We start from the raw sequence: 24,906 nt of genomic DNA, 5'->3' as shown, positions 1-24,906 counted from the left end.
ATGGGAAACCATGAATAAAGTGAAGGCCAAAAGACCTAGTACTTGAAGTATCAAAACTGCCAATGGAGCACAGAGGATCAACAGGAAGTTGGGTAGAGTCTCTGAGGATCTGGATTCTTTTTTAAGGAGGGCTGACTACACATTTCATTGTGTCAGATGGAATCCAATACACATTTTGTTCTGAGCTGGCTGGAGGCAGAATTTTTTTGTTGCTTACATATATACCTAAGGATAGACACAGCTGTAAGAAGTGGTCTCTGGCTCTATGGTCATAGCAGCGAGGACCCAATCATTTAAATATGGAGCACGTGTATCCCTCTGAGTCACAGATAGGATGCGACTACTGCCATGCACTTGGTAAACACCTTAGGACTGTGGTGAAACTGAAGGGGAGGGCTCTGAATTGCTAATGATTGTCTCCTAACCGCAAGTGCAGAAACCTCCTACATCCCTTTGCAATTCTGATGTGGAGGTAGGCATCTTGCAGCAAAGTATCGAGATGCAACTCAATGTGGTTAAAATTCATTGAAACGAGTTTAAAAGTGTCAATTTTCTATAAGAAAAAGAACTCCCCATACCCTATAACTTACAATTGAAAACTCCAGGTCACACAAGATATGGAAAGGGAAGAAAACTTACACTTTTGGGCTTATTTTTTTGATGTGTTGCAGCCATGGTGAGTTGTGCCATAAACATTAATTTGGGCTCCAGCTACATGTATCTATCAAATGTATCTAAAGGGTGCAGTTCAATTGGTCCAACACTAATGTGTGACAAAGTGAAAGTACAGCTGTGTAGGTAAATTACTATAACAGTAGATGTTCAAATGATCACTGCTGCAGTAGCCTTAGCTATATGGGTTATATCTTGCATAGGATATAACAGATGGCTAACTTCCAAAGCTTCAGGGTACCATCCATGTGCCCAAACCAACAGTCAGCTAGAGCTAAGCTAATTAAAAAGACAGGTCTGAGCACCAAGCCCTTCAGAGCTTTCATAGCAACAGACAGAGGGAGGCTGAGCCCTGAAAGGACAATTCAAGGAATAACAAAAATAAATGTCCACACCCTGGCATAAACAACACATCAAAAAAATGGGAGATGGAAGGAGGGAGCAGCTACTGCATTACTGATCATTCAAATCAAATAGATACTGTTAAGGTAAGTTTGCTTACAAAACTTTACTAAGTTTATCATATTGATCACTACTGCAGTGACCTAAGCAGTGTGGGTAGATGGAAGAAGAGTCCAAGAGCACCTGGAGAATGGTCCTCGCAAAGCCTGGTCTAGACCTAGAGAAGGAATCAAGCTTACAGTTCATAGGTTCATAGGTTAGTACTAGGCTAATTGCCCCTTGTGGGCCATTTTAAGCCTAGCCAATTACCCCACGTGAGAATCAAACCCTGCACCTTGTGTTTGGCAGGTAAACACCTTAACCAACAGTGCTTTGTAAAAGCATGTACAGAGGACCAGGCTGCAGCTTCTAGAATCCAACACTTTCCAAAAAGCCACAGATGAAGCCAAGGCCCTGGTACATTGGGACTTGACCCTGCCTGGAATAGCTTTGTTTTGTTAAGTATAACAAAAGGTGCTAGCCTTAGACAACCATTTGGAAATAGCCTGTTTTGACACAGGTCATTTGTTCCTATTACCTTCACAAGAACTGACCCAGTGATGTGAAGATCTGAAAGATTTAATTCTGTCAAGATAGTACCAGAGTTGTCTGTGGACATCCAGGGTACAGAGTATCCTTTCTCCCTCATTTTTAGATTCAGGAAAGAAAACAGGGAGATGAACAGTTTGGCTTAATGCAAACTCAGATTACCACTTTTGGCATAAAAGAAGGATTGGTTCTCAAAGAAACCATGTCTCTGAGATAGGGCTGACTCACAATAAGAGAATGCACCTTAGATACTATTCTTTCTGCAGATGTCAGAATAATCAGTGAAACGGTTTTTCCATGTTAACAACCTCAAGTCAGCTGGTTCAAATGGAACAAGTGTTAGCTTCTTTAATGCAAAATTAAGATCCCAAGGAGAGGGTCAACAGTTTTCTTGCAGATTTCTTAAGCAAAACCATTTTCAAAAACATTTTGACATGAGAATACATAGAAAGAGGAGGATCCATAGGCAGACATGCTGAAATGACCAATAAATGAACTTTGACGGAGGAGTAAGAAAGGCCATATTACAGTGACTCTCACAAATATTGTAAAGCCAGAGGACAATTGGCCCTGAATGGTTATGTTGTTGTCACCAACTAGAAAACCTTTTCCATTTACTAATATATGATTTTCTAGTTGCAAGCTTTCTTGCCTCCATTAGTACCTGTTACACATCCTCAGTAAGCAGGTGCATAAACAGTATTACATCCCTATCATTCAGGCATTCAACTGAAGTTGACTGCAGTCGGGGTGTATTAAACGGGTCTATATCATTTAACAGAAATACGTATTCATTGAATACATATTCCTTGAACACTATACAGTGAAAATCATTACAGCCAACCCCGGACTTTTTCCCCAGGGTTAGGGAGCACTTGGCCATCACCACAACTTTTCCCCACTGTAGTGCAATCTTGGAGTTGGTATACATAGTTGGGGGGTTTGGATGAAGCCCCCCATTTGGGTGGGTTTCATTTAGTGTGGTGTGTGTTCTGGAGTGTTAGTGGGCAAGTGGTTCCTAACCCAGGAAAAAAAGTCCGAGGTTCACTGAAATGATTTTCACTGTTTAGTGTTCAATGAATACATGACTGTAGCCGCGGTGATGCAGCGGTAGCGTTGTCGCCTTACAGCAAGAGGTTCCCCATTCGATTCTCGGCTGGAGCGCCTTCTGTGTGGAGTCTGCATGTCCTCCCCACGGTTGAGTGGCGTTCGAAAGACATGCGTGAATGGGCATGCCTTCGTTGAAGGTTGGGTGTCGGGCTGGCACCTCGGCACCATAAAAATTGACTGCCAATCATTAGCGGACCGGAGTTCTGCTGCGGCAACCCCTAACCGGGAAAAGCCGAAAGAAAAACAAAAAAAACAAGTATTCAACAAATACATATTCAAAGAATATGTATTTTGATTAAGTGATATAGACTCATATTAAACACCTCTATTCTTGTGTGAGTAGATCCATGCTGTGAGGAAGCTTGTGATAATTGACCCAGGCCATTTCCAAAAGAAGGGAGAGAAGCAGCTGCTTGGGCTAGAATGTAGTCACCACAATGATCTTGGTGGATTCCTTCTGAATCTGCTGAAGTATCCTGGATATCAGTGGAAAGCATCCAGGAACATTTCTGCACAAGGAAAATAATTTAAAAGGCATCTGTCTTTCAGGCCTTTTAGTCCTGGAGCAGAAACTTGCCAACTGCTTGTTCAGTCAGAAGGCAAATAGATCTACTTGAGGAGCTCATCACAGATGAATCAAATCTTGGAAAATCCCCTGATCTAGATTCCATTTGTGAGGGTCTGCCCTTGTCCTGCCACACAATTTTGCCCTGATGGAATGTAGCCTGCCTGTAAAGTGAGACTGTACTGTGAAGCTATATCCCTAGCAAACATGAATAATCTGCAAAGGGGTACAATCTGGTTCCCCCTTGCTTGATGACGTACCACATGACTGTGGTATAGCCTGTGACAACTTGAAGAGGTCCCCAGGGGCCAAAGATAATTCAGACAGATGGGTGCCTTGATCAGTGCAAGCATCTCTTTTACATTTATGTACTAGCATCTGTCATTGGTGCCCACACACCTTGCACTTTTATCCTTCTTGAAACTGCTCCCCAAGCAAAGTGCAAGACATCTGTAGTGATTGACTTCTTTGGAACAGAAAAGGAGAGGGAGAGACTCAGATTTAAGGATATTTGCTGTCTCCACCAAGTGATTTCTCCTCTGACAAACCCCAGCACTTGGATTTGACAAGAAAAAGGATGTTGATGCTGGACCAAAGAGACTTCAGATACCATTGTATTTTTCTCATGTGGAGTCTTGCCAGGGGTTTCACAACAAGCATAGTTGTCATGAGATCCAAAAAGTACAGTTTTGTACCTACCATAAATGTAGATGTTCGAAGATCCACATTGCTGCAGTCCTTACACTTGGGTAGTCCGCTGTCGAATATCAGACATCAGGACATTAGGGTACAAATGCGCATGACCGACGTCATATCCTCAGTCTTTTCTTGCCCCAGATGTCAGAAGACCCTAAAAAGAAAGGTCAAAACCAAAAGACAGCAAACAACCAACCAACCACCCTTGCACTAATAATATGTACAATATATACAATATACACAACATTTACAACCCAACCCACACAACCGCCTCTAACTACAGAGGGAAGGAGGCAATGTGGATCTTGAACATCTACATTTATGGTAGGTACAAAACTGTACTATGTTCTTCATCTCACATTGCTGCAGTCCTTACACTTGGGTAGAATCCCAAAGCAGAGGTAAGGGAGGATGGCAAAACTATAAAGAAGCAGGAGCTGCCAAAATGCCCTGTAAAATAGCAGTGGCAAAACCAGCCCTAGATTTAGAGTAAAGTGGAAGGTGATAATGCTTAGAGAAAGTATGCACTGAACTCCAAGTAGCTGCCTCCAAAATATCTTTAGTTGCCACCCCTTAAATGGCAGTAGCCCTAGTGGAATGAGGCCTAATCCCAGCTGGAATCTCCTTGCCATGATGGGAATAACAGAAAGCAATGCAAAACCCAATCCACTTAGAAATAGTTTGTTTTGACACAGGCTTGCCCTGAGAACTCAAAGCAAAAGAAACAAATAACTGCTGAGACTGCCTGAACCCTTTAGTTCTGCTCAAATAAACTGCCTGTGTACATCTAAAGTGTGCAAAATCTTTTTCCCTTTATTTTGGGGATTTGCATAAAAAGTAGGCAAATGAATAGTTTGGTTTAAAGCCACACTAGAAACCACTTTAGGCATAAAGGAAGGATTATATCCTTATGGAAAATTAAGAAAGGCTCAACCGCCATAAGGGCCTGCAGTTCAGAAACCCTTCTTGCAGAGGTAATGGCCAACAAAAAAGCAGTCTTCCATGATAAATATTTCAACTCGGTAGTAGCTGCAGGCTCAAAAGGTTGTAGAGTGAGTTTCTCCAACACAAAATTGAGATCCCAAGCAGGAGTAGGAGCGGGGTCTTATATTCTTTGCCCCTCTAAGAAATTGCTTGAACAAAGGATGAGAAAACAATGGTGGGTCACAGTCATAGTGAGCAGCATGAACCTCAATAGAAGAGAAGGACAAACCTTTGTCCAGTAATTCAGTAAGATATTGAAGAGCCACACTTAAATTAGGCTCAGAAACATCAAAATCCTTTGCTGCACTCCAAAATAAAAATCTCTTCCATTTATCTGAGTACACTTTCCTTGTACTAGGCCTTCTAGCTTCCAAAATAACATTCAAAACTTGCTGTGGAAGTTGAGACCCTCTATGGTTCAAAACAGAATATGCCAGGCTGTTAGGTGAAGAGAGTGAAGCTTGACATTGAGTAAATTACTGTTCTCCTGAGACAACAGGTGTGGAATCGAAGGCAAAGGCCATGGAGGCTCCAGACTTCTCAGTAATGGGTACCAGTGCTGTCGAGGCCAATCTGGAGCTATTAAAATCATCTTTGGCTTGTCCTGTCTGACCTTTAGAAGTACCTTTGGGAGGAGAGGCAGAGGTGGAAAGGCATACACATGAATTGAAAGAAAGAGCATCCACTTTCCAAGCTGTGGGATGAAACCTTCAAAACTTTGGCAGCTGGTGGTTTAGTGACAGATCTATGTCTGGAGTTCCCCATGACACTGTCAATGTTTGAAATACATGAGGATCATTTCTGGGGATCCATAATCTCAACACATCTGCTAAGGAGTTCTGTGCTGGCGGCAGAAACCTTGCCTGAAGATGTAGCTGTAAACTGAGAGCAGGCTCCCACAAAATCATTGCTTGCCTGCATAGAGGATAAGAATGTGTTCCTGATGTACCACATGACAGTTGTGTTGTCTGTAAGCATCAACACCTGCCCTGCAAGAAGTAAATCCTTGAACGCTATTAATGCAAACTGGACTGCTAACATCTCCTTCAAGTTGATATGTAGATGTTGTAGTCTGGCAGGCCACTTGTCTTGTATCCACTTTCCATTTAGATGAGCTCCCAAGCTTTGTCTGAGGCATCTGTCGTTAGAATCAGTCCCTTGTTTAGGTGACATTCGTGAGCCCACCACAAAAATTCCTTTTGAATGCAAGGTATTATCTGAATGACAGTGTCCAGATCCTGGCAGTGCTGTGTCCATACATTTTGAGATACCATTGTAGCTTCCTCATATGCAGTTTGGCATTGGGAAGCACCAGAATACAAGATGCCATGAACCCCAAGGCTTGAAGGACTGTCCTTGCAGTCAGCCTGGACTGATGAGACAATTGATGAAAGTAAAGGGAAAGATTCTTTTGTTTGTCCGGGGTCAAAAGGCCATCTGGGATGCTGTATTCAGTCTTACACCCAGAAAGCACATGTCCTGAGAGGGTACTAGACTGGACTTTATTTCGTTCACAGAATACCCCAGGCATCTTAGCACTGCTATCACATATTCCAAATGATGAAGAAGCTCGTCCTTCCTTGAGCCAGAATCAGGCAATCGTCCAAATAAGGATAGATCTGTATTCCTTTTAGCCTGAAGAAAGCTATCACTGGAGCCAGAACTTAGATAAGCCAAAGGGCAATGCAGAGAACTGATAATGAGAAGTCCCAGCCAGCAGATACTTCCTGCAACTCAGTCTGATAGGAACATGAAGGTAAGCCTCCTTGAGATCTAAAGTTACCATCCAATGATCTTTGCCCAGCAGAGGTAAAAGCTGTTGTAACGTCAACATTTTGAACTTGGGAATGTCCAGATAAGTGTTGAGGATAGATAAATCCAAAATTGGTCTCCACGTGTTCCCCTTCTTTGGTACTAGGAACAGGCGAGAATAAAATCCTAGGCCCACTTCTGGCACAGGGACCGGTTGTATTGCCCCTATTTGAAGTAGCAGAGAAATTTGTTTGTGAGCCTCTATTCTTTGCTGAGGAGGAAAGGAGGCAAGGTATGGAAATAAAACCTGTAACCTTGGTGTATGATATCCAATACCCATCTGTCTTGGGTAATTAAACTCCAATTTTCTTGAAAAGTGCCAACCTTAAAGGTGCTGAATCTCTGGCAGCTGAAATCATTGGGTCTGTTTACAAAGGACTGACCCCTGCCCTCACCGAAGACTGTGCAGGTGAACTCCCTGTTCTAGGCCTGAAAGAGCCCTGAGCTCTGCCCCTACTCTAGATCTACCCCTAGACTGGGAATCATAAGAAGGTTGGTAGGCCAATTTCTACTAAACTTGGAGGCTGAACCTGCAAAATCTTTAACAGTCTGCATAGACTTAGCCTTGTCTTCCATTTTCTTTAAGACTGCCTCAACAGGTGAACCAAACAACACATCAGATTGTAAAGGAGCATCTAAAATCCTTGTCTTAACATGGTCAGATAAATTCTGATCCAAGAACTGACCAGTGGCAGCCACCCTGTACAGCATCAAAACCACATTGCAAAGAATGCTTACCCACCTGTTCAGAAACATGTACTAAATCTTGTAACTCTTTACACTCAATACCTTCAGCATCTACCTTAGACTTCAGTTGAGAAAGTAGATAGTTTTGGTATTTCAACATGTGAAACTGGCAATTCAAAGCCCTCATAGCTAGGGTGGAAGAAATATAGACTTTCTTTCCCCATCTATCCAAAGCCCTGGCCTCTTTATCTGGAGGAACAACAACAGAAGCCTTAACACCTTAGGCCCCTGACTAACAGTTTCTGGGTCACTCTTAAAAAGATACTTATGAGCTTCAGGCATCCTGTAATACCTATCCGGTTTAACAGGAGCAGGAGGCAAAGAATCAGGATTAAGAGAAGCCCCTGCAAACACATCTTCCACAACATCCAGAACAGGAGGTATAGCTAAAGGCCTATGCTGGGGTAAAACAAAATCTGGAATCAGAGAAGTCCTGACCTTCCCACTTAAAATGCTCCCTCATGGAATGAAGAGTCTCTGAAAAGAAAAATCCTCAGGAGGAGAAGCAGGAATCATCCACATCAGAATCAGAATAAGGAGAATACTCCTGCAAGTCTTCAAGACTCAGAAACATCGAGCCTGCTCAAAACTCCCCAACTCAGGTTCCACCCTAGGTCTCTTATCAGGAGGGGCAAAGAACCTCTAATCAAAGTAATCAAATCTTCTGCCATTTTAAGCATATGCTTCTTGGGCACAGATCCTGAAGAACTAGGAGTGACACCAACTGAAGCTAAACCTGGCCTGCCTCTGGGAGAAGCCTTGGAAACAGAAGGAGAGGGCCTAACCACCCTAGGAGAGGCCACATCCTGCAATAACAAAGTCTCCCCTGGGACCCCAGAGAAACCAAGACTAACCTGGCACAATCTAACCTTTAAACAAGGAATACACAAAGTATGATAAGTATCTGTTTCAATACAGTTATTCACTTTTTCTGACATCAAACCACTGAGGCAAGAAAAAACTAAAATATTCTAACTTTGACTCGGGTCTGAAACGAATCAAAAAAATCAGAACGCCGAACGGCACTTGCAACGCTGCTTCTGCATCGGACCATGCGCAAAAAGACTGAGGATTGATGTCAGCTTTGATATTCGGGCCGACCGAGGACAGCGGACTACCCAAGTGTAAGGACTGCAGCAATGTGAGATGAAGAACATCCCTGAGGTACTCCCTTCACAGTGACTGAAGTCTGAGTGGAGAGCCTTAGAAAAAGATCTATGTAAAGATCTATTTTTCTTGTGGAATAAAGCTCTTTAAATTGAGGTATCTAGCTGATACCATAGAAACACAATCCTGTGTAAAGGAGTCCAAAAAGACTTTTGAAAGTTCTCTTAGAATACCAACTTGTGTAAGAGATCTGTTACCTAATTGAGAGAGTCCTGACACTTTAAAAAAGATTCTGCAAAGATCAGAAAGTGATCTAAATATGGAAAATGTAATTACTTGTGGCCTGCAATGAACTATAACTGGAGCCAGACACTTTGTAAACACTTTTAGTGCAATGGACTTGTCCAAAGGATAAGACAGAGAACTGGTAATGTAATCCACACAAACAAAACCTTAAAAAATACCTGAAGTCTGGATGAACAGGGATGTGATGACAAACATCTTTTAAATCTAGTGTTACCAGGAAACGTGAATGAGGAAGACGACGTAATATGTTGTCTAGTGACATTATAACTATCACAGACAGGTTTAGGAAAGAAATATTGAGAACTGGCATCCAGACATTTTCGTTGGCACAAAAAACATCCTTGAATAAAGACTTTTCCCCCAACTGAGGAAGAGCAACTGGTTCTAAATTACCCAGGGACAGCATACAATTTGTTTATCTGCAACTATCTGTTGCCAAAGAGAAAAGTGGAGATTCAAAATTTCTGGAAGAGAAATTGGTCTATGCCAGGGTGGGAGGAGGAGACAAAGTCCCTTAAATAGTCATTCTGACTTGTTGGAATGTCTTTGGTTTTGGGAGATTGCAGAATTCTTTTTGGAAACTCCCTGCCATTTCTTTTTAAACATCTACTTACCTGCATTTTGTTCAGATTGTTTATTTATTGCCAAAACTGGATGACAGGTTAAAGAAGCCCTTAGAAAATTTTGAAAAGGAGGACTGAACAATTTTATAGATTCCATATACCAATTTGCTCCTTTCATCTCACTTTTTGATCGCTTCTGCAGCGGGGTGGCAAAAATCTAAATCTTGATCTACAGAAACATTTAAAATTTCATTTTGATTATTATCTGTGAGGTAGTGAGAATGCAGAAAAGCAAACCTACTCAAAACATTACCAGTGGTAACAGCCTTGGAAGAAGCATCAACTGAGTCATACATACAGTGTAAACAATGAGTAGTGACTTGTAGAAAAGTAACCATTATTTAAAGCAGAATTTTCCTCACAACAAGAAACTACAGACAAAATAATCTTCATAATTTCACAGTTAGTCAGAGGAAACTTTAACGTATGAACCTGAAAATTCAAAATTCTGAAAAATTAAAGTTGCCGAAGCATACACTTTTCCCATATTTATCAATAATCTTCTCAACCTTATTAGAAAGAATCAAAATTGGAATTAACTAGTATTTAGAAGCAGCAAAATTAACTAAAGCTAAGAATGTATAAAAACTTAAACGATTAAGGAACTTTATATATTCAATCTGCCTTTTTAGGGGCAGCTGGCTGAATATCAGGAAAACTGCAGACAATAACACACATTCTCCAAAGCAGACAGAACTAGTGTAATGGGTAAAGGTTCTGGAAATTCCTTCTGTAAATGGCTCATAGAATTTTCTGATGGGCTGAGAAACCTCAGTGTTCTCTCACTGAAAACACTGGCAAATTCTGGTAAAATTAAAAGAACCCCCCACAGAGAGAGTCAGAAAACAAGCTCTCCTTTGAGTCTGAATTAGAAATCCAAGGAGAAAACCCTGTATCTGTCCCCTCATCTTCGAGTCCAGATTCAGAATCTTAAATCTCTTCTGGAAAATAGGTATTCCTTTTTCTTCTACCAATAACTACTTTATAAGAAGGATCAATAGCCTGAATTAAACCTCGAGCCAGACCCAGTAAACTACTGTCTAAGCAAATTTGAGGAGCAGTAGATACATGTTTAATTTTTGTTTCTTTTTGACAGGAAAAATGGGACCAACTGTGTTATTAATGGCAGCAGCAGCTTCTCCAGGGATGTGCACAAAATTCTGACAAAGCAGGGAAGCCTTCCCTCTTCTCTCTTCTCTCCACAGAACTGACAAGAGTGGCTCTCCCTTACCCACTGAGGGACCTCAACAGCTGCAGAAGATGTGGCTAACCCCTGGTCCATAGTGGATGTAGATGCTACACCAGAGGGTTCAGAGGTAAAAGATGAGTGGTACAACTAATGACCACAGCAGTTACCCACCTGCAGCCGAAGCAAACTGCAATCTAGCTGTGGTAAAAAAAGGCTGTTTGCGTAACTTTTTTCTTTAAGTTGCTGGGAGGACAGATTGTGAGACCAACACTTTGTTTCATGGTCAAGCTGAAAACAGGATCTCTTTTCTGGAGAAAACAAGCAGCAAAATCTGGTAAAACTTTAAAAAGTCTTTAAAGTCACTTTTTCACATAAAAAACACAGTAAAAAGCACCTTAAATCAATTTGTCAGCCCCAAAAAGTAAAATAAACAAAATTTCTCAACAAAAAATGGTTTTCAATTATGTTAAACAACTTAGAGAAAAATAAAAGTGCATTATTTTTCAAAAGTACAATTCACTCTTGTGATAGTCCATTAAAATATATACCTCTAGTTTAAAATAAATTTCCTGAAAAGGAAAATGTTATACAATATATATATATATTTTTAATTGGAAGCTTTTCCCCCCAAAGGGAACTTAACTGCCCAGCAAGGGAAAAGAAAATTGGACTGTCAATCCTGAAAAGCCTCAGAGGAGCATACGTTTCAGTGAAAGGAAAGCTCTGAAGGGCTTGGTGCCCAAACCTGTCATTTTAGTCAGCTCACCTTGAGCTGAAGGTGCCCTGAAGCTTTGGAAGCTGGCTGGTTGTTTTACCCATATAGCAAATGCTACTGCAGCAGTGATCAATATGATGAAAAACTCTAGTGCGTTTTGTGAAATGGTGGCCTGGATGACTCATAGGTTCATAGGTTCATAGATTAGTACTAATCTAACTGCACTTGCGAGCCATTTTAAGCTTAGCTAATTATCCCTTGTGAGACTCAAACCCTGCACCTTGTGTTTGTAAGGCAAACACCTTAACCATTAAGCCACCCTCCCAACCCTTTGGTTTAGATGACAAAGATAAATGGCTTTGTGGTAGGGCTGTGAGTGTTTATGCGAGCGTGTGTATTTTAAGGTTAGGTGAGGTTATAGGTTTTGTGTGTGTGTGTGTGTGTGTGTGTGTGTGTGTGTGTGTGTGTGTGTGTGTGTGTGTGTCTGTGCGCACACGCATGTGTTTTAGGGTTAGGTAAAGGAATACATTTAGTGTATAGGTGAATGTGTGAGGTTTAGAGTTAGAATAAGGATCAGGTAAAAAGTCAGAGTTAGTGATTTGTGTGTGTATGTGTGCTGATGGTGAGAGTCAGAGCTGTGTTGTGGTAGTGTTACAAAACCTTGATCTATCAGACAAATAATCTGCCTTACCCACCTTAGTAATTAATGATAATCCTGCCCCACCTCAATCCTAACTATGCACTTTACCTTAAAAAAATCCCTTCCATAACATGTTTTTGTTGATGTTTTGTGTGTTGACCACTCATGATATAATCATCTATATATACATAATGAGAGAGAGAGAGAGAGAGAAAGACTTACGCACATAAGTAAGTATATTTTATATTAAATAAAAAAAAATTGACTACTGATCCATCAAACCTACATTAAGTAAATAAAATAATATACATATACGTAGATGAATGGATTCCCTCCAGTTTGCCAATTACATTTTAATTGTATCTCATCTGGTCAGACCCATGTAGTAGATTTGTCTTTATATAAAAAATTGTGCGTGTTTTTAGGTAGTGACCTCTAATATTACAGGTATGGAAATATCCTGTTTCCTGTACTGGTATGACATGCTGGACTACCTTTACTCTGTGTTTGGAGAGGCTGTGAGATGCACGGTCAGTAAGGATCAGGGAGTATGCAGGAAGGGGTTTGCCCACCTGCAAAAAACTCTATTTTATTCATTCAATGTAGGTTCAATGGATCAGGAGTCAATCTATTTATTTTTTTTTTTTTGGCTAGACTGATTTCCAATAACATGTCTTATTAAAATGTGGCATGCACTGATGTATCTCAAAAAACATTGTACATGAACACAAAGTGCTTCCTTTTCTATTAAACTATTCCAAACCCATTTACTGCCTTCATGCTTGAAAATTATACGTATCATAAAATCATAGGAGTTACACAGCAAACAAGTCAGAAGACTTTGTGTCTTGCTGACACCCATCCTTAAGATGTACTACCTATTTCCAGGAAAGCAAAACATGTCAGACCATGGATAAGTTTGCAGATACTCATCCAATCATCCAGGTCCTTTCTGAAAGATATGAGGATGTCAACTTGGTTCAATACGTAAAGGTGATTTGTTACACAGATGGGGTACCCACTGGGTAATAAACCTGTTCTTCCAGCATGTTTTATTTATGTGTTGAGGGAGGTTCAGAAACTTATTTTGAGGTCTGTTGAGCTTATGGAAGCATAGGAGATCCAGTACGGCAGCATTTTTAATGACAAGGAATCCAAAACATAAATGTTTTCATAGGATCCTAATAAAAAGCAAAGTACAGGGACAGGGCTTCAAGCCTGTCTTGGAAGCACAGGATTTTTAAAACAATAATCAATTTTGTTAGGCACCTTTAGGGCCTTTCTAACTGCACAGTATATATCTGGCTGAATACAAGCTGAAAGGGGCTTTGTATGATACGTTTCTATGATATACACAGGGCTGAGTACAGAGGGGTGACAACTTCTTCTGACCTGGATGAGAAGCCTTTAGAAATTAGCTGGGCTTCACAGACAGATTTCCTGACTATTGTTGCTACCTGGTGGTGGAAGGAGAGGGAGCTTTTTTACTGTCTTTTAAATGCCTGTTCAAATATGTATAATTTTCATTGCTCTCCACTACCCTCTCTATGTCCTCATGCAGAAAAAGAAGAGGAACATGCATATGGATAATAGCATATGCTCTTAATACATCAACTAATTTAGGAGGGAGGCCCTTCTAGATGGTTCAGTGATTGGATTCATCCTCACTTTTGTTCTAGCTTTGGACTTCCGTCCCAGAAGCACCAATATCATTGCCATACCATGGTGTGATACCATGTGTCAAGTATAAACAGACACTCTTAGTCCGTGAGCTTACCAATTTGCCCCTAATCACTGAATCAGTGCAATGTCTGCAGATCAAGAAAGAATGACAACTAGCACCTAAACTGTTCACAAGTAATATACTAGTAGGAATGAAAGTTTGCAATGAATTTCTTTTTATGAATATTAGAAAGTGTAACTGCTGAATTAATGCTGCATAATTTTGTGTACCTGGATTATTGCACTTTAGTGTTTTTCTTTTGCAGGTTGGATTACATTGTATCTGTTATGTTAGTTAAAACTTTAGATCAACAAAGCTATAAACTGATCTTTTTCTTATTACTTTTTTCTATGTGGTTGTAATTTCATTTACTCTTCTGCATTTAACAAGATCATGACTGAAAAAGGGTCCAAGTGGTCCAGCTCCCTTACCAGTTGTAAATGAACAAATTAAGAAACTACATGGTACTTGTCTGCTCCACTGAGAAAACAATTCTATTTAGATGCATATGCCTACTGAGTAAATAGTTTCCTAGCACTCTCAATATTCCCCTTCACCACAACCAGCAAAACTGGTAGGCTATGGGAGTCTACATCAGCAGCCAGGCCATGACTTCGAGTCGGGTGTCATTCAATACATCAGGGACATACTTGGCTTGATCCAGAAGCATTTCCAGTACCGGCTCTGAGCTGAATGTGGTTGTCACTACAACCATGGGGAAGAACCAAATTTGAAGAAAAAAGGTTCCTGTGCCAAAAGGCACCTAACATCACACTCTTTTCAGTTGCCAAGGAGCAGCAACAATTAGTTTTAGCCTTTCTTGAACAAGAGTTTCAAGCTACACTGTCTGCTAGTGTCAGTTATGGCAGTAATGTTGATATTGCTTTTGGCTTTTGATTTGGTGGCTACAGATATGCATATGCTTGAAATATTTGATTTTAAGCAATGGATAAGGGATCTTTCCTGCAACATAGCAGATCGAGATCCAAACTATGTGAGAGGCAGAAAAGAACTAACAGGCACAAATGTATATCCAACATGTGATATCAAAATGTGTGAAGGCTTTGGGTTGTCACTCCCCTAATCATGGAAGTGCCTGAAAATAATAAACTGGAATGAAAGAGAGGGTGAACTCAGATGCTGACCATCCAAGGACAGTTCCTGGTGTTAGAACTTATTTTCCACTACGGATGCCTCTTCACACTGAGGTACTCAGACATCCGCCTCTTCACACTGAAATACTCAGCTTTTTCTTGCTGATTCCTCCATAGCCTGTTAATCTCAGATTACCTGACATGACTATTCCAATATGCAACTGTGTAGTCCCCTGTGCAGTTTCAAAGCAAAAAAAAAAAAAAATCACTTGCATTTTCTTCTGGAATGAACTGAAGTTGTCATGGTGCAAACATTTCCTCCGATCTTCACAGTGCACAAACTTTTTAGATATTCTTGTCATCAAGCTTATAGCATAACCTTCTTAAATGTGTGCATAATTAACTTTTTTCCAATAATTATAACATCTCATGTCTTTACCTTTAGAAGAGCAGCAACAGCCTCTTGTGTTGCAGTCCTCACATCCTCTCCATTCACTGCCAGTATCTGATCTCCCTGCATTAGTCTGCCATCAAGGTCCACTGTTCCACCTTTGACAATATCCGATACAAACACTCCCGTGTCATTTCTGCCAAAATAAGTTACTTTGTTAAACACAGGTATAACCTGCACTTTCATCAATGATCCAAGTGAGAGCTCCTGAAAAATCAAAAACTGAGCAAGATTTTCAACTGCTCTGTCACTTTCAAAGTTAAATATTCAGCATGTGTAATAAAGAAGCAATGAAGTTTATAATGAAAGGAATAATGAATGAAAGACCAAGGGTTATGAAACAGTAATCCATAAAATAATACTGAACACAACTTTTGGGTGCTGACAACAAAAAGAGGGATCACAGAAAACAAAAGATTAGCAATGCATACTGCTTCAAAGTGAAAGTGGATGCCTTTTTTCCTGCATGCACTTACAACATTGAATCTTGGGTAGCAAATACCTTTGAAGTTAAAAGTCTGAAGGATTTTAAACCAAAAATGCAAACACACTTTTAAATGCATCATAAAATAAAATCAGAGTCAGTCAAATACTCAGTTGAACGTACTAATTATAAATGCTTTATTTCCATTGTCAAGTTTGTAAATGAGGTTGTAGGAATAAAAAAGGACGTTTGTCAGAAAAATATGAAAAGCAATAGAGAAGTGGAAATATTTCAATTACTAAAGGATAATCTAATGGGCAATGTAATTTATGGGAAAAGGAACTGGAAAGTGTGAGCAAAGAAAACGTTAGAGAGGAATGCTCTGAAAATCATTAACAGCTAAGGTGCATAGCAGAAAAGTAAACAGAATGTGAGATGGCAGCTGTGCTATGTAGAAGAAAAAAAAAAAAAAAAAACAGGAGAAACCATCTGTGACATTCGTACATTAGAAGTAATCAGTGCAATGTACACAAGATTTAAGGTCCATTACTTACTTCTACTACTTTTAAAGTCAGATTCCCAGCAAAAGACTACTGGCAAACAGTTCTCCTTCAGATAATTTTTTTTTTCTTAACCACCAAGGGTGGCACCCAAATTGAGAAGAGGAACCAGGCAGGGATGTCCTCTTTTCCCTTTTATTTGCATTATATTTAGAGCCACTGGCAAAGAAAATAAGAGAGTCAGAAATTCAAGGATATAATTGGTATGGTAGTCAAGAAAAGCGGGCTCTATTTGCAGATGATATTATTTTATACCAGACAAAACCATAGACATTATAGTGCTGTGGAACATTTTGAGACCGTTTAAAATGTTTTTGGGATACAAAATTAATGAAGGTAAAACAAAGGCCAGGTGGCTAGCCCTGCCGCTGTAGTTTATCCGTACCACTCACTCACACACACACTAGCTCCCACAGAAAATGCAGTGTGCCCAATCCACCTACTGAATGTCTTTGGAATGTGGGAGGAGACCGAAGGACCCAGAGGAAAAAAGAAGTTATGTACTCACCATAATGTTCCATCTGAGTAGTTATACTTCAGTGTCTGCAACCTGTGGGTATTCGGATCCATATCGGATCCGAGCCGGCAACATTTTATCAAGCATCTGCTCCAAACTCCTCCCCTTACCCATTAATCCCTCACCTCTCCTATCTTCCCTCAGATCGAGTTTGCCACTAACCAGACTATCAGCAACTCAATAACGTTAACCTAGAACAGGTTCGGGGGTAGGAGGGAGGGACGGTTGCAGAAAATGAAGTATAACTATTCAGATGGAACGTTATGGTGAGTACATAACTTCTTTATCTGAAGCAGTTAACTTCATTTATCTGCAACCTGTGGGACAGAGTCCTCAGCTATCAAAACTCCTGGGAGGCCCTCATGGAAGGATATTCCTGAGCACCGCAGAGCCAAAGGATGCTCTCCCTCTAGAGATCAAATCCAACTTATAATGAGAGATGAATGTATGTGACCTTGCCCAGGTCATTGCTGCACAGATATCATCCAGAGAAACCCTAGACCAAAAAGCAGTAGAAGTTGCCATAGATCTGGTGGAATGGGCTTTAACAGGACCAGGTGGGGATAGGCATTTATCCCTATAGACTTGCAGTATACATTGTGTAATCCACCTGGCTAAGGAGACCTTGGAAATGGCCTTGCCCAAAAAGGGTCTGGAAAAGGACACAAATAATTGGTCAGACTTACGAAATTGCTTAATTCTGTGTAGATAGAAACAAAGCTGTCTATGAAGATCTAGCAAGTGCAGCTTATATTCACCCTTGTTCTGGAAATTTGGAAAGAACACAGGCAGAGTAATCATCTGGTTAATGTTAGATTCAGAAGCCACTTTTGGTAAGAAAGAAGGGTTCGTGTGAAGCGAAACCCTGTCTTTATGAAAAATCAAGTAGGGGGCACGGCAGAAAAGCTTGGATCTCAGAAACCCTTTTAGCCAAAGTAATGGCCAATAAAAAGGCTAAGTCTACTGACGCTGCTGGTTCAAAAGGGGGTGCCACCAATGCCTGCAGGACTAGAGTAAGGTCCCAAGGGAGGACGGAAGGGGATGCAACTGTAAAATACCTTTTAGAAAGGCCTTGCACAATCTCAAGGAGGTCAGAGCATTCAATTTTTCGCCAATATGAAAATTAGATATGGCTGCCAGTTTTACTTTCACTGTGGAGGAACTAGCCCCTTGTTGAAAAATATATGACAAAAACTTCAAGACTGCAGGAACTGGGGCAGTAAATGGATCTATGTTTCTCTGAGAAGCCCAAATAGAGAAGCATTTCCATTTGCTGCAGTAAACCTTCCTAGTGGAAGCTTTGAGGGATGCCACCAGAAAACTCTTTACCGAAGATGATAAACCGGGAGTCCTAGTGATCAGGGGAACTGGAGCAACCAAGCCGTCAGCTTGAGGCTGTCCAGGTCGGGTGGAGTGATGCTCAAGGGATGGGATATGAGATCCAAGCAGGGATCTAGAATCCGTGGGGGAGTTGGAGCATGAGACCAGAGGAAGGGGAGCCACACTTGACGCAGCCAGAACGGGGCAATGAGGATCACTTTGCACCCCAGTCAGTATGCTTTCTGAAGAAACTTCGGAATTAGAGGTAGCGGGGGATAGGCATACAGTAACCTGGGAGGCCAAGCATGGACTAGAGCGTCTCTGGGAGAGTCCCCTGGGGAGGGGATTAGAGCGAAGAACTCGCTGCACTTCACATTGGAAGGAGATGCGAAGAGATCGCAGCAAGGGTGACCCCACGTTAGGAAGATCTCCTCCGCTATTGACTGTTTCAGAGACCACTCATATGGCATTAGAATAGCCCAACTCAATCTGTCTGCTAAAGTGTTGGAGCGTCCCGGGATGTGTGTTGCAATCAGAAACCGACTGTTGGAAATCACCCACTCCCACACTCTCATGGCCTGGTGGCAGAGAGGGTAAGATCTGGTCCCTCCTTGTTTGCTGATGTACCACACAACGGACATGTTGTCTGGCTGAACTGCAATCGTCCCTGGGGGGGAGAACAGTGTGAAAGGCTTGCAACACTAAAGGCACTGCCCTCATCTCCAGAACACTCTTATGCAATCTGGTCTCAGTTTGGGACCATGTGCCTTGGACTGTCCTTAACAAAAAGTGCTCCCCCCACCTGAGCTGGGAGGCGTCCGTGGTCACTGTGGCTTGGGCTGTGGATGTTAAGAATGGGCGACCTGCCAAGACTTCCAGCGACTGGAGCCACCAAAGAAGAGAAGTCTTGCATGCTTTGCTGATCCGTAAACCGGGAGTCCTAGTGATCAGGGGAACTGGAGCAACCAAGCCGTCAGCTTGAGGCTGTCCAGGTCGGGTGGAGTGATGCTCAAGGGATAGGATATGAGATCCAAGCAGGGATCTAGAATCCGTGGGGGAGTTGGAGCATGAGACCAGAGGAAGGGGAGCCACACTTGACGCAGCCAGAACGGGGCAATGAGGATCACTTTGCACCCCAGTCAGTATGCTTTCTGAAGAAACTTCGGAATTGGAGGTTGCGGGGGATAGGCATACAGTAACCTGGGAGGTCAAGCATGGACTAGAGCGTCTCTGGGAGAGTCCCCTGGGGAGGGGATTAGAGCGAAGAACTCACTGCACTTCACATTGGAAGGAGATGCGAAGAGATCGCAGCAAGGGTGACCCCACGCTAGGAAGATCTCCTCCGCTATTGACTGTTTCAGAGACCACTCATATGGCATTAGAATAGCCCGACTCAATCTGTCTGCTAAAGTGTTGGAGCGTCCCGGGATGTGTGTTGCAATCAGAAACCGACTGTTGGAAATCACCCACTCCCACACTCTCATGGCCTGGTGGCAGAGAGGGTAAGATCTGGTCCCTCCTTGTTTGCTGATGTACCACACAATGGACATGTTGTCTGGCTGAACTGCAATCGTCCCTGGGGGGGAGAACAGTGTGAAAGGCTTGCAACACTAAAAGCACTGCCCTCATCTCCAGAACACTGATATGCAATCTGGTCTCAATTTGGGACCATGTGCCTTGGACTGTCCTTAACAAAAAGTGCTCCCACCACCTGAGCTGGGAGGCGTCCGTGGTCACTGTGGCTTGGGCTGTGGATGTTAAGAATGGGCGACCTGCCAAGATTTCCAGCGACTGGAGCCACCAAAGAAGAGAAGTCTTGCATGCTTTGCTGATCCGTATAGGGTAGTCTATGTGGAGGTCTAACCAAGAACACTGAACTGCCAAGGTCCACTGAAGCACTCTCATGTGAAGAAGAGCACATGGCAGAATTGAAATTGCTGCTGCCATGGAGCCTAGGGCGCAGAGAACGTCTCTCGCCATCGGTGTCCTGGGGCCGAGGATCACTGACACATGGGCCCATAGGTTCTGGATCTTGTCCTGAGTGAGAAAAACTTGTAATAGTAGAGTGTCCAACCATGCCCCTATGAATTCCAAGGTCTGTGTCAGATTTAGGCAGGACTTGGAGATATTGATGGTGATCCCTAGACTGACTGCAAGATGCATGAAGGAGTCTCTGGCCATGCAAAGTAGATGCTTGGTGGTAGCAGCGAGGAGCCAGTTGTCTAAGTAAGGAAACACCTGAATTCCCTGAAGCCTCAGGTGAGCTGCTATTACTGCCATAACCTTGGTAAACACCCTGGGGGCTCTAGTGAGACCAAAGGGTAGGGCTCTGAACTGGAAATGATTGGCTCCCAGCCAGAAGCGAAGAAATCTCCTGGAGCTTCTGTAAATCTTGATATGGTAGTAAGCGTCCTGGATGTCCATCGAGCACATCCAGTCGCATCCTCGGAGATAAGGCAGGATGGACTGTAAGGTGACTATCCGGAATTTCTGCTTGGCTACAGACATATTCAGAGTAGACAGGTCCAATATGGGTCTGAGGTCCCCCGTCTTTTTTGGCACTAACAAGAACCTGGAGTAAATGCCTAATCTGGACTGATCTGAGGGGGACCAGTTCAATGGCCTGACTGTAAAGCAGATTTGAAATCTCGTGCACTGCGGCCTCCCTTTGAGCGGGTGGGATATCCAGGAGGTGCTTTGATTGTATAGGGTGGGGTGATGAACGGGATGGAGTATCCCCTGGATATTTGGAGCACCCAACGGTCTGTCGTGATGGACTCCCAAGCCATTAGGTGCAATGACAATCTTCTCCTGACTGTCACCAGAGCAGGACAGTCAGGCAACCCCTCAGGTTCCTCGGACCCCCTCTGCCTCTGGGGCGGCATCTGTCTTGTCCCCCTCTGCCTCTAGAGGATGAGTTATCCTGAGTGTCACAGGAAAACTGAGATTTTCTGAACCACATCTTCTTCTGCCCTCTCTGATTCCTAGAAAAGGATCTTTGAGGGCTAGAGAAGTGGACTCCGACAGCAGACAGAGTCTTCCCGTCCTTCTCGCTCTAGACTAAGGTGTCACGAACTGTCTTCCCAAAGAAGGAGGAACCGTCAAAGGGAGCATTCGTGAAAGACGCCTTGAAGGGATCCGTGAATTGACAGAGTCTAAGCTAGGCATGCCGTCTTATAGCTACGCCAGTCCCAGCTGCCCTAGCCACTCGTTCCGTGGCATGGGAAAGAAGACGCATGGATGTGATACAAACGGATTTCAGAGTCAACATTTTCCCAAAGTGGTCCACCATCCTAGACTCTTTGTCCGGAGGGTGCACTGAAGAACTTTCCTGAGCCAGTTCTCTCTTGGTGGCAGCCGCCGCCACCACCATAGCATCCACAGGGGATCCCTTATACCAAGCCTGTTTGTGGGAGGAGAAAGGATCCTGTCTGGGCATTTGGGTACTGGCTCTATGGTGTCAGGGTCCTTCCATGTCCGCGTGGTGATAAGATCCACTAATGGATCTGCAGGAGGAGACACCCAGGATATAGATGGGCCTGTGCCAAAGGCCTCCAAGAATACTGATTTGTCAGTTGAGGGTTTTGGGGCTGACCAACCTCCCCTCTGGAGGAGGATTTCCATGATGTCTCCAAAGGAGACATCCTCGGGAGGTGACCTGGGAGAACCCTCACCTTCATCCAAGTCAGCATCTTCTATGAGGACTCGGGGGAGTCCATGTGCCTCCTCTTACATGAATGCTTACGTGGGGCCTCCTCAGTGGGACTCTCTGAAGAGGGCTCGTAAGTCATGGGGGGTTCCACAATGGGATCCACCTGGGGGTCCTCTGGCATGGGCTGTCCCTGGGACAAGCTGATGGGAGTCGTGACCAAATCCAAGGCAGCCTGGGCGGAGTCCAAGGCAATGGGCTGGGGTCTCAAACCCTGGGAGAGAACTCTCTCCACCACGTTGAAGGCTGAAGGAGAGCACACCTCCTTGGCTACCAACAAGGAAGAAGTTCTCCCCGGCTCCGTAGTGAGGATTGGGGCTGAGGCCAAGTTAGCTAGGGATCCGAAGGAACGGCTCAGATCCGACAAAGTCATAGCCAAAGACATCTCCATTCCCTCTGATCCGGCTCCCTGTTCTCAGCTCCGAGAGTTGCTCGGATCCGAACAAGTCTGATGTGAGGAACTCAAGGTAATGGCCGGCATTGAGGTTGGAGAAACTGTCGGCGCCGCACTCCCAGCTCCAAGGATCCTCGGATCCATAAACCCTGAGACCGATAGTCAGATCGGGGAAGGAGAGATAGGATGGAAGAAGGGCATAAAGATCCCCTCTCCAGGCGGAGAGGGGCCTGGCAAGACTCCCATTTGGATTTGGGTCCAAATGAATCTCTGCATCATCTTGTCCACATCAAGCTCCGATAAACTCCGAGTTGACTGCGAGGAGGCGACCGACTCAGATCTGGCCCTATGAGATGACGTCGAAGAAGGCCTCCAATTCAAGGGCTCCGTTGGCTTCAGGGAGAACCTCGGGGAATGGAGTCGAGGAGAAGTGGTCTTAACTTTCACAGGTGGACTGAGAAAAGGCTCCCACTCAGGAGATCACTTGCGGTGCCTCTCTATCTTTTTCTCTCTCTCTTTTTTGTCCTTATCTGCAGCATTTGTCCCCGCCTCAGCAGGCTTAGAGGGAGGTTGAGTCCCAGTCTGGGGGGGGGGGGTTTGGTTGGCTACAGGAGCTGATGTCGAGACCGTCGTCTCTAAGGCAGAAACTGGTAGCAGGCCCTTGGCTACCATTTTCGCCTTCCTTTCTTTAAGGGCTCTGGGACTGAACCCTGCACACACAGCACATGGCAAACTAAGATGGGGAACACTAAGGCAAATAACACACAGAGTGTGGCCATCAGCCGGTGAAAGCTTGTGGTCACACACTGTGCATTTCTTGAACATTGGTTTAGGCTGGTCAGCCATAATACACTCCACTGAGCCAAACGCTAAACTAGACACACCCACACTCAGGGGTTGGCTAGGCCTACTCTATTCAAGATAGAAACACAAACTAACTACTTTTTTTTAACAAACTGATGACAAGACGAAGGGGAGGAAGGGCTATCACAAACAACTACACTCACACACTAACTAAAGAATCAAAAGTTCCACTTACACTACCCAACTTGGAGCTATAGAGACCACGAAGCATACGCATGAAGTGGCAAATGAGATATGAGGGAAGGTAGGAGAGGTGAGGGATTATGGGTAAGGGGAGGAGCTTGGAGCAGATGCTTGATAAAATGTTGCCAGCTCGGATCCGATATGGATCCGAATACCCACAGGTTGCAGATAAATTAAGTTAACTACTTCAGATCGCACGTGACTACAGGGAGGACATGCAGACTCTGGACAGAAGGCACCCCAGCTGAGAATCAAACCACAGAACCTCTTGCTCTGAGGTGACAATGCTAACCACTGCACCACAGCGGCCACCCTCAAAATTATGTACCTACGCATGAACTGGTTCAGCAACATCCGTATTTATGGGGACATGATAAAATGAAGTATTCAGCAGTATGGATTAAAAATTATTCTGGTGTGGCACTAAGCATATATAGAAAGAGACTAAACAAAAGATAATACAAACAATGAGAACAAGGAAGCTTTGTTATACAGATATGGATAGTAAGGTACAAGCAGTCAAAATGTTTTTAGTCACTTTAGTCTTACACATAGTTCAGGCATATCTTTATCAACCAGAGGAGATGTTGTGGACAGAAATTAATAAAGAGCTGAAAGACTTTAGCTGGGAGGGGAAAATGGCAAGAGTCAAGTAGGATAAGCTGATTCTTCCAGCAGAAGAGGGTGCATTGGGATTACCCAATATGAAGGGGTATTTCAGACTACACAGTTAAGGCTCCTTATACATAGCACAAGCAGAAAACTATAAATAAAACTGGAAAGAGGTGATGTTGAAACGAGGGAAGCAAAAGAAACAAGGAGAGACTGTGATTTTGGATGCAGGCCTTTAAGGAGAATAGCAATAATCATACAGAATATTACCTCCACAAAGTAGCAGAAAGCATTCAAGAAGTAAGCCAACACGGGAAAGGAGAATTTGGTGAAAGGGATACAGACAATAGGCAAGAGTGGGCTGAAATTTATTGGAGAACACTGAACACTGGTAGAATTTTTAGTAGAATCTAGAACAGAAGCTGCCATTAAAAAAGGAATAATTAGTAGAGCATATAAAATATTGCATGATAACCATAAGAATCAATCAGAGGTGGTTAGAAAGGATCAGGAAGAGGGAACAGATGAGCAGTTCACAAAGAAACAATGGGAGGATATATGTATGCCTCCCAAATATGCAACAAAATTTAGAAGATTTAGAATTTTTGACTCGAAACATTTACATAGATATTTTTATACCTCAAGTAGCCTCCAGAGATTTTTTTCTCAAGTAGACAGCAAATGTTGGAGATGTGACAGGGAAGAAAGACACACTTCGGAACATATTTTCTGGGAGTGCAGTGGGTTGGCTGACTTTAAGGATACTCTGCATGATACACAGTCGGAGATGCTGTGTAGGCATACTGGTTTGATGAGGAAGATGATTTTTCTGAGCTATGATACAGAATCGGAATTGCCTAGACATGGTAAGGCCTTGCTGTGTCCAATTATGGTGGCTG

The 24,906-nt window shown here is 43.0% G+C and overlaps 1 protein-coding gene across 8 annotated transcripts in view; it reads right to left on the bottom strand.

Moving 5' to 3' along the window:
• The window catches only part of MPDZ (multiple PDZ domain crumbs cell polarity complex component), a 3,829,210-nt gene that overhangs the window by 387,927 nt on the left and 3,416,377 nt on the right, over positions 1 to 24,906 (bottom strand). For all 8 annotated transcript variants that reach the window (XM_044061234.1, XM_044061239.1, XM_044061240.1 and 5 more), the window contains one exon: positions 15,413 to 15,560. In XM_044061234.1, coding sequence (XP_043917169.1) covers positions 15,413 to 15,560 — 148 coding nt within the window. The remainder of the gene's footprint in view (positions 1 to 15,412; positions 15,561 to 24,906) is intronic.

Source organism: Protopterus annectens, chromosome 2.part0 (genome assembly GCF_019279795.1).
Source record: "Protopterus annectens isolate FY-2018-M chromosome 2.part0, PAN1.0, whole genome shotgun sequence".
NCBI classification, from domain to species: domain Eukaryota; kingdom Metazoa; phylum Chordata; order Ceratodontiformes; family Protopteridae; genus Protopterus; species Protopterus annectens.
This window is presented reverse-complemented; position numbering and strand designations above follow the sequence as displayed.